This window comes from Bombina bombina, chromosome 4 (genome assembly GCF_027579735.1).
Source record: "Bombina bombina isolate aBomBom1 chromosome 4, aBomBom1.pri, whole genome shotgun sequence".
Lineage (NCBI taxonomy): Eukaryota > Metazoa > Chordata > Amphibia > Anura > Bombinatoridae > Bombina > Bombina bombina.
This window is the reverse complement of record NC_069502.1, coordinates 703,534,607-703,552,168: the sequence shown is the minus strand read 5'-3', so window position 1 is coordinate 703,552,168 and position 17,562 is coordinate 703,534,607. Positions and strand designations below refer to the sequence as shown.

The 17,562-nt window shown below is 41.7% G+C and overlaps 1 protein-coding gene across 3 annotated transcripts in view; it reads right to left on the bottom strand.

The window, feature by feature from the left end:
• MAP3K5 (mitogen-activated protein kinase kinase kinase 5) overlaps positions 1-17,562 on the bottom strand; it is a 690,524-nt gene that overhangs the window by 347,041 nt on the left and 325,921 nt on the right. For all 3 annotated transcript variants that reach the window (XM_053710886.1, XM_053710887.1, XM_053710888.1), the window contains exon 8: positions 5,818-5,930. In XM_053710886.1, coding sequence (XP_053566861.1) covers positions 5,818-5,930 — 113 coding nt within the window. The remainder of the gene's footprint in view (positions 1-5,817; positions 5,931-17,562) is intronic.

Sequence of the window (17,562 nt, the reverse complement as noted above, 5' to 3'; positions counted from 1 at the left end):
GAGACTTGAAGATTATCTTCCCATATGTTTTTTTGTCATGATGAAAAAAAGAAATGTATGCTTACCTGATAAATGTATTTATTTCTTGACACAGTGAGTCCACGGATGATCATCAATTACTATTGGGAATATCACTCCTGGCCAGCAGGAGGAGGCAAAGAGCACCACAGCAAAGCTGTTAAAGGGACCCTAAACACCTGCTGGAAATGCTTTAAACTAACTTTTTACTGATTATCCTAAATAAACTGATTGTAATGCTGTATGCAGTCTTTATCTTACTGCATTCTATTGTATATAAAAGCTTTACAATTTAAACGTTGATCTGCAGCATTGTGTGCTATGCAAGCTGCCATCTTGTAACGTGCGTTCCACAACACTGTGTCACATGATGCACACGGCACCAGCTATTACTAAATCATAGTGATCCCTGCAGTGTCTGACAAGAAGGGCTTCAGGCACTGTTATGTTTATAAATAGCACGAGCAGGGAAGGAAGTGTGAGGGAGGAGGAGAGGTTGAGAGAGCGAGGCACAGGGGGAAGAAAGCAAACTCACGCTGCATAAAAATTGTAACAAGAGACATTTGCATTCATCTACTTTACATATGATCTCCAGAGCCTTTCTTCCCCCTGTGCCTCCCTCTCCACCTCTCCTCCCCCTTACACTTCCTTTCCCTGCTCGTTCTATTTATAAACATAACAGTGCCTGAAGCCGTTCTTGTCAGACACTGACTGCAGGGCTCACTGTGATTTACTAATAGCTGGTGCCGTGTGCATCACGTGACACACTGTTGTGAAACCTACTTTAACAAATGGCAGCTTGCATAGCACATCCAATGCTGCAAATCAATGTTTAAATTATAAAGCATTTATCAAAAACAAAATGCAGTAAGATGAAAAGACTGCATACAGCATTGCTAGTTAGAAATAAATACATTTATCAGGTAAGCATAAATTTTGTTTTCTTTCTATTGACACAGTGAGTCCACGGATCATCATCAATTACTGTTGGGAATCAATACTCAAGCTAGAGGACACAGATGATAAGGGAGGGACAAGACAGGCAACCTAAACAGAAGGCACCACTGCTTGAAGAACCCTTCTCACAAAAGAAACATCAGCCGAAGCAGAATTATCAAAATTATAAAATTTAGAAAAAGTATGCAAGGAGGACCAAATTGCAGCCTTGCAAAATTGTTCCACAGAAGCTTCATTTTTGAAAGCCCAGGAAGAAGAAAAAACCCTTATGGAATGAGCCGTGATTCCCTCAGAAGGCTGCTGTCCAGCAGTTTCATAGGCCAAACAAATTATACTCTTCAGCCAAAGCGAAAGAGAAGTAGCAGTAGCTTTCGGACCCTTGCGTTTCCCAGAAACAGAACAAAGCAGAAGACTGGCGAAAGTTCTTAGTCACTAGGTTGTGCAGCAAACCCTCCTTATGATAAGGAGGAAAGGACACAAAGAAGGAACAACGATTTCATGATTAATATTCCTAACCGAAACAACTTTAGGAAGGAAACCTAACAGTACTCAGAACCACATTATCAGAATGAAAAATAAGATAAGAGGAATCACACTGCAACGCCGAGAGTTCAGAGACTCTCTGAGCATAAGAAATGGCAATAAGAAACAAAACCTTCCAAAATAACATCTTAATATCTAAGGAATACATAGGCTCAAACGCTGCCAGCTGTAAAACCTTAAGAACAAGGTTAAGACTCCCGGGAGGAGTAACAGGTTTAAACACAGGCCTGATTCTGACCAAGGCCTGACTAAAGGATTGCACGTCCGGCACATCTGCCAGACGCTTATGCAACAAAATAGACAAGTCAGAAATCTGACCCTTCAGAGTACTTGCTGACAAACCCTTCTCCAGACCCTCCTGGAGAAAGACAAAATCCTAGGATCTTGACTCCAAGAGAAGCCCTTGGCTACACTCCAATAAAGATATTTACGCCATATCTTATAAAAATTCTTCCCCGTAACAGGCTTACAAACATGAATCATGGTCTCAATGACCGACTCAGAAAGGCAGCGCTTAGACAGAACTAAGAGTTCAATCTCCAAACAGTCAACTTCAGAGAAACGAAATGTGGATGAAAGAAGGGTCCCTGAATCAGAAGGTCCTTCCACAGAGGCAGTCTCCAATGTGAAGAGACGACATCTCCTCAAGGTCTGCATACCAGATCCTGAGAGACCACGCAGGAATTATTTAGAATTACCAACTCTTTCTCCTGTTTGATACGATCAATGACTCGTGGAAGGAGAGCAATCTGAGAAAACAAACGGTGTTCCAGTCTGAAATCCCAAGGAACCGCCAGAGCATCTATCAGAGCAGCCTGTGGATCTCTTAACTTCGAATCGTACCTTGACAGCTCGGAAAGTTGCCGAGCCATCAACAGATACAACTCCGCACCCCCCATTTGAGGGTCAAGATGGAAAACACCCCCGGAAGGGGATCCCATTTCCCAGGATGAAAGTCTGGCTGCTCAGAAAATCCGCTTCCCAGATGTCCACTCCTGGAATGTGAATGGCAGATAGACAACAATTGTCAGCTTACGCCCACTGAACAATTTAAGTCACCTCCAACATGGTAATGGAACTCAAGAGTTCCTCCCTGGTGGTTGTTGTAAAACATTAAAGGTGATATTGTCCAACTTGGACCAAGCTTAAGGACAACTGAGGCCAAGCTATCAGAGCATTGTAAATCGCTCTCAACTCCAAGACGTTAAAGAGGAGAGCAGAGACTCCCAAGTCCATATCACTACGCCTTAAGCAAGACTCAGACTGTTTCCCAGCCCTAGCTGGTTGATGAACGCGGTCACATCACCTAGGAAAGTCTCTAGAAGCACGCACCCTGAGACTGATAGTCCTGAGAAACCACTACAGGAGAAAGTCACATGTCGACTGATCTAGATCTACCCTCTGAGATAGATCCGAACGTTCTCCCTTTTATGTAAAATAGCCAAAGGAACGATGTCCATGACAACAATCAGACCAATTCCCTCCATACATTGAGTCACTGAAAAATGAAGGAAAATCAACTGCAGCTAGATTCGAATTCCCAGCCCCCTGGTTTCAAGGTGGATAAGCTATCTACCGGACCGCTAGATCTTATTGTTGACCGGACAGAAGACTGCAGAGAGAGGAGAAGGAATAAATCCTAGATTATCTGACCTCTGATAGAAATCTCCTCTCAAAAATCACCCTTGTAGCTTGAACAAGGGAGCTGTACTCCAGATTCATTTCCCATTCATGGAGAAAAGGATTGGACAAGATCTCTGATCTCTTAAAAGAGAGTTTGTTTAAAGGAAGGATGACACCTGAACCATATATTGTCCAGGAAAACACCCTTGCCATAGCCTAAGATCCAGTCTTACTAGATCATGGGAACAAAAAAACAGAATATGAACAGGCCCTCTAGAACCATAGAAGGTCAGAACCTGAGAACATTGAGGTAATACCTAAATCCCATTCCCAGACTGGGATTGGAACTAATACTTCCAGAGAGGAAGGTTTTGAACCCAGTTCCATGAATGCCTCTAATCATACCTGGATTGCAGATACTCTAGAAGGAGAAATCTGCCCCTGGGAAGAAATCGTAAGTTAAGTTGGTTTCCAAGAGACATAACTGACCCCGTAATACAGAGAAGTTCAGCCAGACCAAGTGCAAACAAGGTCTTATTCTAGAAGGAAAAACCAAAGCGAGGATTTGGAGAAAACCCAAAATACTGAAACTGCAAATGCAGAAATATAAAGTCTAGGCTGTACCACTAGACCACAGTTAGGCTTCTCGGCTGACCAAGCTACCCTCCATAAGAATTGAAGATCTCTAATCCATAGTAGAAAAGTTCCTTTCTATTTAGACACCGAGCATATAATTGGAAAATCCTTTAAAGGATCCTTTAAAAGGATGGAAGACAGGGAGAAGACTTCTCCTATTCCTGTGAAAATATCCAAAACAGGACTAGAACACTTCCTCATAGGAGGAACATCCTAGAAATGAGAAAGATAAAAATTATCGATGTCGTCAAGGTAGCAAAAACATCCTATAACAGTACACGAGATGTGCACGCATACATCTGAAGAAGACCACATCAGCATCAGATGAAGGGATTATACTGTCCGAATCTGAGATTTCACCCTCAGAGGTTACCAGCGAATCCTCCTCAGCAGACTTAGGAGAAAAAGCAACCTGTGTAACAGAGAATGGAGCAGAAGCCTTACTATCTGAATAATTAAATGTCCTCTTGCGTATCCTCTGTAGAAAGGAAAAACAGATAAAGCTGCCAAAACCGCAGGGATACCTGAGCTGCAAAATCTGCAAGCAAATACACACCTTTAGGAGAGTGAGAGGAACCGCATGGTACTGCATGTGACGCCATAAAGGCTTGCGACATGTAAGTAGAAAATTGTGGCATTGCCTGAACAGCATCATCCTGGGAGACAATGGGCTCATAGGGAATTAAACCGTTAAACACACTGTATGTATTGGGTACTTGTAAAGCGTGGCTAATCACCCGTAAGGGTCAAGGCGCTGCTCATTTTTATGGACCTCGGAAAAATGAAAGGCTGAGTGGACCACACCGGGGATCGCACCTGCAACCCTTGAGTTGCTAAAATGGAATGGGATGAAGTGCTCTGATATTCGTGCTTTCTCCCACTGAACTAGGTATCTGGTCTTGAAACCAGAGCGATGAAAAAACCTGCAACTCTTAGATACCGAGGGGTGTAGAGAGGACAGAGAGTGCGGACAGCTTGTCACCCTGAAGGTGTTATCAGCGTATATGCGCCACTCTTCATCATATGTCCTACTAGAAAATATTCAGTTGCTGAACTTCAAACAACAATGGAATATAAAGAATTAGGGTGGTTTACGTCACATATAGAAATAAATAAATAAATTTCACTGTTATGATCTCAAAGAAAACGGAGGACATGACACTACATACTCTCACAAAATGAATGGTGCTGAAAAAAATAAGAGAGCGTCTTACTATAATCCTACTGAGGACATGATAGCTCAGAGAATATTTCATAAAAATAACACCGAGACCCAAAAGAGAGTTAACCCCTTCCTTTTCTGAAGGAGTTAACCCCTTAGTCTCCAAACTCACATGCTAAGTAGTACCTGCTTACTGCCAGAATATTCCTAACTAAGGAATTTGTGACCCATATAACTGCAGTTACCAGAGTCCTTAACCCTTTCAGTGCCCGCCTCCTAACCCCAGAAGACAAAAAAGGGCACTTACCTGCATTCCAGTCGTCCAGCAGTCAGACGACCTCACAAATTATGGGAGGATGCCAATCCTCACAGAGACCTGTGGAAAAAAGAGAGACAGAGTCACTTTATAAGTTCCTAACTGCTTAAAAGCCACCACTGCCCTACTGAAGAGACTGATGTGGAGTACGGCTAGACCCAATCTTGAGGGAAAAGATCAGAGTAAACATACTCTGATTTCCAAAATAATAAAATATTGATAGAAGAGAAATAATCAGACACCAAAAACTTCACCTCTTTCTTGTAACGCAGGCAAAGAGAATGACTGGGGTTTGTGGGAAAGGAAGTGATACTTAACAGCTTTGCTGTAGTGCGCTTTGCCTCCTCCTGCTGGCCAGGAGTGATATTCCCAACAGTAATTGATGATGATCCGTGGACTCACTGTGTCATTAGAAAGAAAGGTGTACCAATTAAAACAAACCATTTGAATACAAAACTGGACACCAAATGATGTGCATAATATAGAAATAACACATCAGCAATTTGCTTCCCAAACAAAATAATCAATAGCAAAGTAATTATTAAAAAAGTGATGTAATTACCAACTTTACGTAGTTCAAAGGAAGAATCAAACTGATGACCAGCGGCCAGAAGAAGAACTGCATAATTAATTCCAGACTGAAGTGATGGCTCCGATTCAAATGCTTTTCGGTACCTAAAAAACAAAAAAAGGTTCTGTTTAAATAACTACAGTTATTGTAATTTACAGGATTATTCTAACACAGCATATACTGGACTGTTGCAATGTTGTTGTCTTGTGACAAAAATTTTTTAAAACATGTTGTGTCTTGAAAAGATGAGGCCCAGTTCATTGTTTTTTTTTAAAAAAAGTTTTATTAAAGTTTTATCTAAATTAAAAAAACAAAAATGCACTTTTAAGTTCTGAATGACCAGAATTTGTTCTCAGAGCATTTAGAGAAGCTGATTGAAGCATATAAAACATGAAGTAACAAGTGTGCAATGTTTTACCTGTGAATTAGCTACACTCTGTACTCTAAATTAAGCACGTTCAGTCATTCTTGAAGCATAATTTAGATTGAATGAGACATTTAAAAAAATTAAGTGGCAATCACCTACCTAATGTATTTAATGACTCCAAAGGAGCCCTTGTCACATAAAGACAGCATACAACACACACGCACACATAATACCCGTCACATGAAAGAGGGGATTACCCCTTTAGATTGTAGGTGATTGGCACAGAAACTGCAGTCACCTGTATAGTGGGTACCTTAGCTTATGGTGCTCTTGGTAAGGGACCTTATAACCACCACTATAACAAGGCAAGTGATCGCCCTATGGACCCATCTGCTTATGCTTGGATGATTTCTTGCATGAAAAAAGGATATAAGAAAACCTGAGGTAACTTTTCTCTATAGTATTTTTGCAAATGCAAGACTATTGCAAAAATGCTTCCAAAGTGAATTTGAACAAAGAAGAATCTCTGCAGAAGGCAAACACAAATATGCTTAAACTATATGATATATATCAAATTTGAAAACCTCACAAAAAGTGCAAATCCTTCACACAGCTCTTCCATTACATTGGAATATGCTCAATTCTTCTACATAAATACGCACACTCAATTTTTTTTTAACTACAGCCCCATCTCTTCTTTAAACGTAATTTAAAGTACCAGTTGCCCTCCCATCCCATTCCCACCCAGCACAAAATAGTTATTTACAATTATATGCGATCATCACTAATATAACTGACTTTCCTCATTTCTTTCTCACTACATCCTTCTAAATGTTTCTGTAATCCTTCTCTTTCATATAGCTTTACACTATTAATATTTCCTTCATTTTTATCCACTTCTAAGATTCTCGTGGAAAACAATTAGTATAAAGATTTTTCAACCTTTCTTCTCTTCATCCTTATTTCTTTATTCTTCACACATACCCACTTCACTGTCCTAGTTTACTATTCATATAGACATCTCTTGTATTTTTGAATTCACAAATTATTGTCATTAAAGGGAAGGGCCTCCCTCTCTTTTTGATCAAGCTTGTTTAAAATAATAAATACAATAAATAAATTACAATAATGTAAATTCCAAAATAATCCCTTAGCAAACCAGCTCCTCGCTTTGTCATTATATTATTATGTTGTGATAACAGAATTCTTGCTAGAGAGTGTACACTTTGTTAAAACCTTATCTTAAAGAACATAACTTTCATTTGATCTTTCTAACTATACTTTTTCTCCCAAGAATACATTTGTCTTTAAGATAAGTACATTTCCTTCTCTTGGAATACATCATCTGTCAGTGAGCTACAAAAATATTCCCAGGCTTAACTATTTCCTGAAACATACGGTTTTTTCCATACAATTTTTCCACCACATAAAGCAGCAGATCCATACTTACAATGCACTGTATGAAACAGCACCTAACCATGTAATCATATTTAAAAAGGAAATTTATGCTTACCTGATAAATTTATTTCTTTTACGATATGACGAGTCCACGGATTTCATCCTTACTTATGGGATATCGCCTCCTGGTCAGCAGGAGGAGGCAAAGAGCACCACAGCAGAGCTGTATATATAGCTCCTCCCTCCCTTCCCTCCCACTCCAGTCATTCGACTGAAGTTAGGAAGAGAAAGGAAAAGCCAAGGTGCAGAGGTGACTGAAGTTTAACAAAAATAAAGACCTGTCTTAGAAAATGACAGGGTGGGCCGTGGACTTGTCATATCGTAAAAGAAATAAATTTATCAGGTAAGCATAAATTTCCTTTTCTTTTACAAGATATGAAGAGTCCACGGATTTCATCCTTACTTATGGGATACAATACCAAAGCTATAGGACACGGATGAAATGGAGGGACAAGACAGGAACCTAAACGGAAGGCACCACTGCTTGAAGAACATTTCTCCCAAAAACAGCCTCGGACGAGGCAAAAGTATCAAATTTGGAAAATTTTGAAAAAGTGTGAAGAGACGACCAAGTTGCAGCCTTGCAAATCTGTTCAACAGAAGCATCATTTTTAAATGCCCATGAGGAAGCCACAGCCCTAATGGAATGAGCCGTAATTCTTTCAGGAGGCTGCCGTCCAACAGTCTCATATGCAAAACGGATGATACTCGTCAGCCAAAAAGAAAGAGAGGTAGCCGTAGCTTTCTGGCCCCTACGTTTACCAGAGAAAACTACAAATAATAAAGATGATTGACGAAATTCTTTAGTTGCCTGCAAGTAAAACTTCAAGGCACGGACCACGTCCAAGTTATGCAACAGACGCTCCTTCTTAGAAGGATTAGGACACAAGGAAGGAACAATAATTTCCTGATTAATTTTCTTGTTGGAAACAACCTTAGGAAGAAAACCAGGTTTGGTACGTAACACTACCTTATCAGAATGAAAAATAAGGTAAGGAGAATAACATTGTAATGCTGAAAGCTCAGAAACTCAAACGAAACCCCTTGAACAACATTAAGAACTAAATTCAAACTCCATGGAGGAGCATTAGGTCTAAACACAGGCCTGATCCTAGTCAGAGCCTGACAAAAAGATTGAACATCCGGAATATCTACCAGACGTTTGTGCAGCAAAATAGATAAAGCAGAAATCTGTCCCTTTAAGGAACTTGCTGATGACCCCTTCTCCAATCCTTCTTGGAGAAAAGACAAAACCCTAGGAATCCTAATCTTACTCCATGAGTAACCCATGGATTCGCACCAATAAAGATATTTACGCCAGATCTTATGGTAAATCTTTCTAGTAACAGGCTTATGTGCCTGAATCAAGGTATCAATGACCGAATCAGAGAACCCTCGCTTAGATAAAATTAAGCATTCAATCTCCAAGCAGTCAGCTGTAGAGAAATTAGATTCGAATGATGGAAGGGTCCCTGAATGAGAAGGTCCTGCCTCAATGGAAGCTTTCACAGTGGCAGAGAGGACATGTCCACTAGATCGGCATACCAAGTCCTGCGAGGCCACGCAGGAGCGATGAGAATCACCAAAGCTCTCTCCTGTTTGATCCGAGCAATAACCCGGGGAAGGAGAGCAAACGGTGAAAACACATAAGCTAGGTTGAACGACCAGGGCACTGCCAAGGCATCTATCAATTCGGCCTGAGGATCCCTGGACCTGGAACTGTATCTTGGGAGCTTGGCATTCTGACGAGATGCCATAAGATCCAGCTCCGGCCTGCCCCATCTGAGAATCAGGGTGGCAAAGACCTCCGGATGGAGTTCCCATTCCCCCGGAGGAAACGGCTGTCTGCTCAAAACATCCGCTTCCCAGTTCTCAGTTCCCAGTTCTCCTGGGATGTAAATTGCTGACAGATAACAAGAGCGAGCCTCCACCCACCGAATTATCTTGGATACTTCTGTCATCGCTAAGGAACTCCTTGTTCCTCCCTGATGATTGATATAAGCCACAGTCGTGATGTTGTCCGACTGAAATCGGATGAATTTGGCTGCAGCCAACTGAGGCCAAGCCTGAAGCGCATTGAATATTGCCCTCAGCTCCAGAATATTTATTGGAAATATAGACTCCGACCGAGTCCACACACCCTGAGCCTTCAGGGAATTCCAGACTGCTCCCCATCCTTGTAGACTGGCGTCCATTGTCACTATCAGCCATGAGGGTCTGCGGAAGCACGTCCCTTGGGACAGATGATCCTGCGACAACCACCAGAGAAGAGAGTTTCTTGTCTCCTGATCCAGAACTATCTGAGGAGACAAATTTGCATAATCTCCATTCCACTGCCTGAGCATGCTCAGCTGTAGAGGTCTGAGATGAAAACGAGCAAAAGGAATGGTGTCCATTGCCGCCACCATCAATACAATTATCTCCATGCACTGAGCCACTGATGGCCGAGGATTGGACTGAAGGGATCGGCATGTATTCAGAATCTTTAACTTCCTGACTTCCGTTAGTGAGTTAGTGAACTCTTTTCTAGATTCACCTTCTACCCGTGAGTCCTTAGAAAGGACAGAACCATGTCGGTATGAAACTTTGTCAGATGATAAGACGATGCCTGGATCAGAATATCGTCCAGATAAGGTGCCACTGCAATGCCCCGTGGCCTGAGAACCGCCAGCAGAGACCATAGAACCTTTGAGAAGATCCTGGGTGCCGTGGCCAGCCTGAAAGGGAGGGCCACGAACTGAAAATGTTTGTCCAGAAAGGCAAACCTTAGGAACTGGTGATGATCTCTGTGGATAAGGATATGAAGATATGCACCCTTTAAATCCACGGTAGTCATATATTGACCCTCCTGGATCAATGGTAGAATTGTCGGAATAGTCTCCATCTTGAAGGATGGAACTCTGAGAAACTTTTTTAGACTCTTGAGATCTAAAATGGGTCTGAACGTTCCCTCTTTTTTGGAGACCACAAAAAGGTTTGAGTAGAAACCCTGAACCTGCTCCTGTATGGGAACGGGACAAATTACTCCCATAGTGGAGAGGTCTTCTACACAGCTTAAGAACACCTCTCTTTTTATCTGGTCTACAGACAATCTTGAAAGAAGGAACCATCCCCTTGGGAAGGAAATCTTGAACTCCAACTGATACCCTTAAGACACAATTGCTAGAGTCCAAGGATCCTGAACGTCTCTTATTCAAGCCTGGACAAAGAGAGAAAGTCTGCCCCCTACTAGATCCGGTCCCGGATTGGGGGCCGCCCTTCATGCTGTTTTGGGAGCAGCGGCGGGCTTCTTGGGTTGTTTACCCTTGTTCCAAGCCTGGTTGGGTCTCCAGGTAGACTTGGCTTGAGCAAAGTTCCCTTCCTGCTTAGTGGAAGAGGAAGAGGGGATTCCCTTGAAGTTTCGAAAGGAACGAAAATTACTCTGTCATCCCCTTTGTTTAGATGTTTTATCTTGAGGGAGAAGGTGGCCTTTACCTCCCGTAATATCCGAAATGATCTCCTTCAAGTCAGGCCCGAACATGGTCTTTCCCTTGAAAGGAATAGCCAAGAGCTTAGATTTAGAAGATACATCCGCAGACCAAGATTTTAACCATAAGGCTCTTCTCGCTAAGATGGCAAATCCTGCATTCTTAGCCGACAATTTGGCAATCTGAAAGGAAGTATCCGTAATAAAAGAATTAGCCAGCTTAAGGGCCTTAATTCTATCCAGTATTTCCTCTAAAGAAGTCTCAGTCCTAAGGGACTCTTCTAGAGCATCAAACCAAAAGGCGGCCGCAGTTGTGACTGTTACAATGCAGGCCATCGGTTGTAAAAGAAATTCTTGATGAACATAAAGTCTTTTAAGGAGACCCTCCAGATTCTTATCCATGGGGTCTTTAAAAGCACAACTGTCCTCTATAGGAATAGTTGTACGCTTAGCCAGAGTAGAAATAGCTCCCTTTACCTTAGGGATCGTCTGCCAAGAATCCCGCACGGTGTCAGCTATAGGGTACATTTTCTTAAACATAGGGGAAGGGGAGAGGGGGAGGGGAGAACGGGATACCCGGTCTTTCCCATTCCCTTGCAATAATTTCCGAAATTCTCTTAGGATCCAGAAAGATGTAGGAATAAGAAGGGACCTCTAAGTATTTGTCCATCTTACTCAATAAGAATCACAATTGTCCAGAGTCAGCAAAACCTCTCGCAGTAAAAGACGGAGGTGTTCAAGCTTAAATCTGAAGGACATGACGTCCGATTCTGTCGGGGGCAATGCACTTCCTGAGTCAGACAGTTCCCCATCCGACAGGGCCTCCCTACCCCCCAACTCAGAGTCCTGGGAGGGTACATCGGAGATAGCCATCAAAGCATCAGAAGTCGCAGGAACCACATGGGCTGCTGTCCTGCTGCGTTTGCCTTGTAACACTGGCAGCTTAGATAAAACTTCTGTAAGAGTGGATGACATAACTGCAGCCATATCCTGCAGAGTGAAAGAAGCAGACGCAGTTGAAGAACACGGCATCACTTGGGCGGGCGTTAAAGGTTGTGACGCTTGGGGAGAAAGTTGCAGCATACCCTGAGTCTCATCAGCCTGAGCAACATCCTCAGATAAACCTGCATTAAAGAAAATTTGTTCTTTAAATTGTAAAGCCCTCTCAGTACATGAGGGACAAAAAGTAATAGGGGGTTCCACATTGGCCTCTAAACACATAGAACAAGTTTTGTCCAGTAGTTCAGTCATGACAAAAATAAACAAGGTGCAATATTGGTCGTGATACAGAGATAAACTGTAAATAATAACAAAATGTACTGTGCCTTTAAATTTTAAAACGGCACCATTTTTACTGTGCAGCGCTAAATATTTCAAATTAGTGAAAAGACATAAGCAACCTATTCACTTTCGTTAAATTAGCCTTCTATGTTTAACCAGCTGCTATTTCGCTAAAACTACACTTGCAGCTAGTCACAGCCCTGCTGTGGCTCCTACCTTCCTCGCAACCAACAGAAGTCCTCCGTGAATTGTGTGCCCAACCCTGGCCGCTTGCGATTAGATGTAAGAAGCCAAGCGGACTAGGGAACCCTGGAGCCTCGAGATACACAGTCGGAAGCCGGAATAGCAATAACGCGGCTAAGCGCACGAACGGTAAGCCCCGCCCATCGTGGGCGGTAGATTAACCCCATAGGAATAAACCGCATGGGAAAAACTAATGTCGGATAGACCCGACTTGAAACAAACCAATGTGTTCATATTTCTACATTACACATTCATCTCAATGTGCCCCCTTCAAAATCCGTGTGTAAACGATCAGTAACACAAATGGAGTAAAGCCTAAACAATCCCCAGCGTCAGCCCGCATACAAAGTGTCACCATCATGTATCCGGGCTTAAAACACAACTCAGCCCGCATACAAAACCACTGTTATTAGCAGGTATAATAAGGGGGGAAACAGCCATGCAAATAAAGTACTCTGTCAAGTTGAATACCCCAATCTTGCTAAAATAAATAACGTCCAGTCTGTTCTGAGCTAAAAGGTCTCCCCAGAATCAAAAAGACTGTACATACCGCCATGTTGAGCGCAGCTTGAATATGTCCCACACGAAGAAGAGGTCCCTTGTTATCACCTCCTGCAGCTCTGTGGGGACAAACAGGGTCTTAGGAATGTCTGCTAAGACCATCGGCAGGGCAGCACCAACATGGGGAGTGAAATGAGAGGGTAGAATCTCCATCAGTTCCCATTACTGAAAAACCTGATGCTTTACCCTGAAAAAATAGTACTCACTGGCACCATTTAAAAAACAATAAACTCTTGATTGAAGAATCTAAACTAACACCTAACTTTACCTCTTCCTACCCTAACACAGCCAAAGAGAATGACTGGGGTGGGAGGCAAGGGAGGAGCTATATATACAGCTCTGCTGTGGTGCTCTTTGCCTCCTCCTGCTGACCAGAAGGCGATATCCCATAAGTAAGGATGAAATCCGTGAACTTGTCATATCTTGTAAAAGAAATAATGGTTAACTCGCCCCTTCAAAGATCCGGAATGTTAGTGATAGTTTAGATGGAGTTTAATTCATGAGTTGTAATGAAGATGCGCTATAACGTACTTTTCAATATAGATATAAAATTCAAATACCACGCGCTCCTCAGCTCACTTCAAAGACAATTTTTCTGTGAGCTAACGGTTTGAATTGTTATCCAATCAGTGCTTTAGCTACAACAAAAGTGCCATGTGGGTGGGGGGGGGGGGGGGGGGGTCCAGGCACTAGCATAAGATGGCTGCTAATCTGAGAGCTCAAGCTACAGGATATACTTTCCACCAAGATATCTAACTTCTTTTGATGCCATCCAGCACAACATTTTGATGCATCTTATAGAGCAAACTTTGCTGGTCTGGGCAATACTAAATTTGTTTGCATAAGAGTCTCGCAGACTGGACCGTTGAGGTTTGTGGCGGCCTCGTGGAGGAAAACCTTTGCACCCCCCCCCCTGGGCAACCGGGTGATAGGAGAATAACGCAGTTTCTCCTCTTTCAATAATCATCACTATAGTTTTGCAGCTGAAACAAGCCGGGAATGCATTTAAACATACGAGATCTGTTGGCTGAATATGAGCGCGTGAGATTTGACCGCCTCTTGGCATACATGGACTGTGCACATTCTGAATTTAATACATGTGGGGACTGGAGACAAATGAGAGCGGAGATCTCAGGATTGACAGGTATGACGCAACCTGCTATAGAACCCCCAGCGGCAGTGGTAGTTCTGGCCTGTGATCGGATGATAACCCCTGAGAGCTCGACACCAGACCGGATCACTAGCGGCAGAAAGGAGACATACACTACGGTTGAGGTCGGGGGGAAATGCACACCCTGAAACACTGATACCAGACAGCTTGTGTGAGGAACTAGGACTGCCGATGTCAGGCTATTCTCATTTGAGGAATGTGGGGCCTGTCGGCCTGTCTCCCGGCTCGGAAGTTGTTTACCGGTCCCAGCCGTTGCTATCAGCTGTTTGGTATTTGCGAGTAGGAGCGTCAATCAGGCTGGTAATGTATGTCTGGCATCACGACCCACTTGAGGTCTGGATTTATCGCTTTGGGCACAGTATTAATGATAACAGGAGTGTCCGGTCTGGCGTGAGGTAGAAATAGAAGCCCTGATTCAGCTCATGTGCAAAGGCTCTGCTTCTGCCCTAATATGGATATGGGTGTATGTGAATGACGGCCGTCAGGCCTGAAAATTCACCTAGAGAGGATTCTAAAGATATTGGACCTTTGAGACATTTAAACAGTTCTTTGAGAGAATTTTTTGTGTACTACGAACTAGTTACTGTATTTTCTTAATGTGTGATGTTTTTTCCTATGATAGTGTTATAACCATCTTCTTTGCCATAAATATTTAACTGTGTAATGTAATATGCTACAGCTGTTTGTATTAACTGTTAGATAGATCCGGATTTCTTGAACATCATTTATAGCCCTAGAACTATCTCTGTACGTGGTATCAAGATATTTCAGGATGGTCCTAATTGCATGGGCGCCAGTGGGCAGCATTGTCTCACCTAGAGAGGATTCTAAAGACATTGGACCTATGGGACATTTAATTAGTTCTTTGAGAGAATTTTTAGTGTATTACGAACTAGTTACTGTATTTTGTTAATGTGTGATGTTCTTTCCTATGATAAGTGTTATAACCATCTTCTTTGCACTAAATATTTAACTGTGCAATGTAATATGCTACAGCTGTATCTATTAATTGTTAGATAGCTCCGGATTACTTGCATGAACATCATTTATAGCCCTAGAACTATCTCTGTATGTGGTATCAAGGTATTTAAGGATGGTCCCAATTGCATGGGTGTCAGTGGGCAGCATTGTCTAAATCTCGCATCAGCAGTGGGGTGGGCCCTGGCCTTTGGTATATAACTCCCTGCCATGGTATAGTAGAACTAAAATGCATGTGAGTCTCAATAAGCCACATTACAGTTGATCCCTAGCAACACTCTGCAGGGATATCTAATTTTATGTTATTCTAAGCTTTGTGTTAATCAGCCCTCCTATAAACCAGATATCTATAAGGGTTTAAAATATTCCACGTATTGGTCTCAGATCCTTGCATATTGTCATTTAATGGCCAGTTATGCCCGACTTGTACAACTGTATGTGTGTATTCTATGTGATTGATAAGTATAGGCACAAAAGTGGTCTATATCTTGTAAAACCCCTCAGTTAATATGCTGTGCAATTGAAGGTCCGAAAGTGGCCTGAGCAATTTTGGGGGGGCAAAAAACATAATTTATGTAAGAACTTACCTGATAAATTCATTTCTTTCATATTAGCAAGAGTCCATGAGCTAGTGACGTATGGGATATACATTCCTACCAGGAGGGGCAAAGTTTCCCAAACCTCAAAATGCCTATAAATACACCCCTCACCACACCCACAAATCAGTTTAACGAATAGCCAAGAAGTGGGGTGATAAGAAAAAAGTGTGAAAGCATAAAAAACATGGAATTGGAATAATTGTGCTTTATACAAAAAAATCATAACCACCACAAAAAAAGGGTGGGCCTCATGGACTCTTGCTAATATGAAAGAAATGAATTTATCAGGTAAGTTCTTACATAAATTATGTTTTCTTTCATGTAATTAGCAAGAGTCCATGAGCTAGTGACGTATGGGATAATGACTACCCAAGATGTGGATCTTCCACGCAAGAGTCACTAGAGAGGGAGGGATAAAATAAAGACAGCCAATTCCGCTGAAAAATAATCCACACCCAAAATAAAGTTTAAATCTTATAATGAAAAAAACTGAAATTATAAGCAGAAGAATCAAACTGAAACAGCTGCCTGAAGTATTTTTTCTACCAAAAACTGCTTCAGAAGAAGAATACACATCAAAATGGTAGAATTTAGAAAAAGTATGCATAAAAGACCAAGTTGCCGCTTTGCAAATCTGATCAATCGAAGCTTCATTCCTAAACGCCCAGGAAGTAGAAACTGACATATTAGAATGAGCTGTAATCCTTTGAGGCGGAGATTTACCCGACTCAACATAAGCATGATGAATTAAAGATTTCAACCAAGATGCCAAAGAAATGGCAGAGGCCTTCTGACCTTTCCTAGAAGCAGAAAAGGTAACAAATAGACTAGAAGTCTTTCAAAAATTCTTAGTAGCTTCAACATAATATTTCAAAGCTCTAACTACATCCAAAGAATGCAATGATCTCTCCTTAGAATTCTTAGGATTAGGACATAATGAAGGAACCACAATTTCTCTACTAATGTTGTTAGAATTCACAACCTTAGGTAAAAATTTAAAAGAAGTTCGCAACACCGCCTTATCCTGATGAAAAATCAGAAAAGGAGACTTACAAGAAAAGAGCAGATAATTCAGAAACTCTTCTAGCAGAAGAGATGGCCAAAAGAAACAAAATTTTCCAAGAAAGTAATTTAATGTCCAGTGAATGCATAGGTTCAAACGGAGGAGCTTGAAGAGCCCCCAGAACCAAATTCAAACTCCAAGGAGGAGAAATTGACTTAATAACAGGTTTAATAAGAACCAAATCTTGTATAAAACAATGAATATCAGGAAGTTTAGAAATCCTTCTGTGAAAAAGAACAGAAAGAGCAGAGATTTGTCCTTTCAAGGAACTTGCAGACAAACCTTTATCCAAACCATCCTGAAGAAACTGTAAAATTCTCGGAATTCTAAAAGAATGCCAGGAAAAAAGATGAGAAAGACACCAAGAAATGTAAGTCTTCCAGACTCGATAATATATCAACCTAGATACAGATCTACGAGCCTGTAACATAGTATTAATCACAGAGTGAGAGAAACCTCTTTGACTAAGAATCAAGCGTTCAATCTCCATACCTTTAAATTTAAGGATTTGAGATAACTCTTGGAAGAAGAACTAGAGGCGGAAAGATA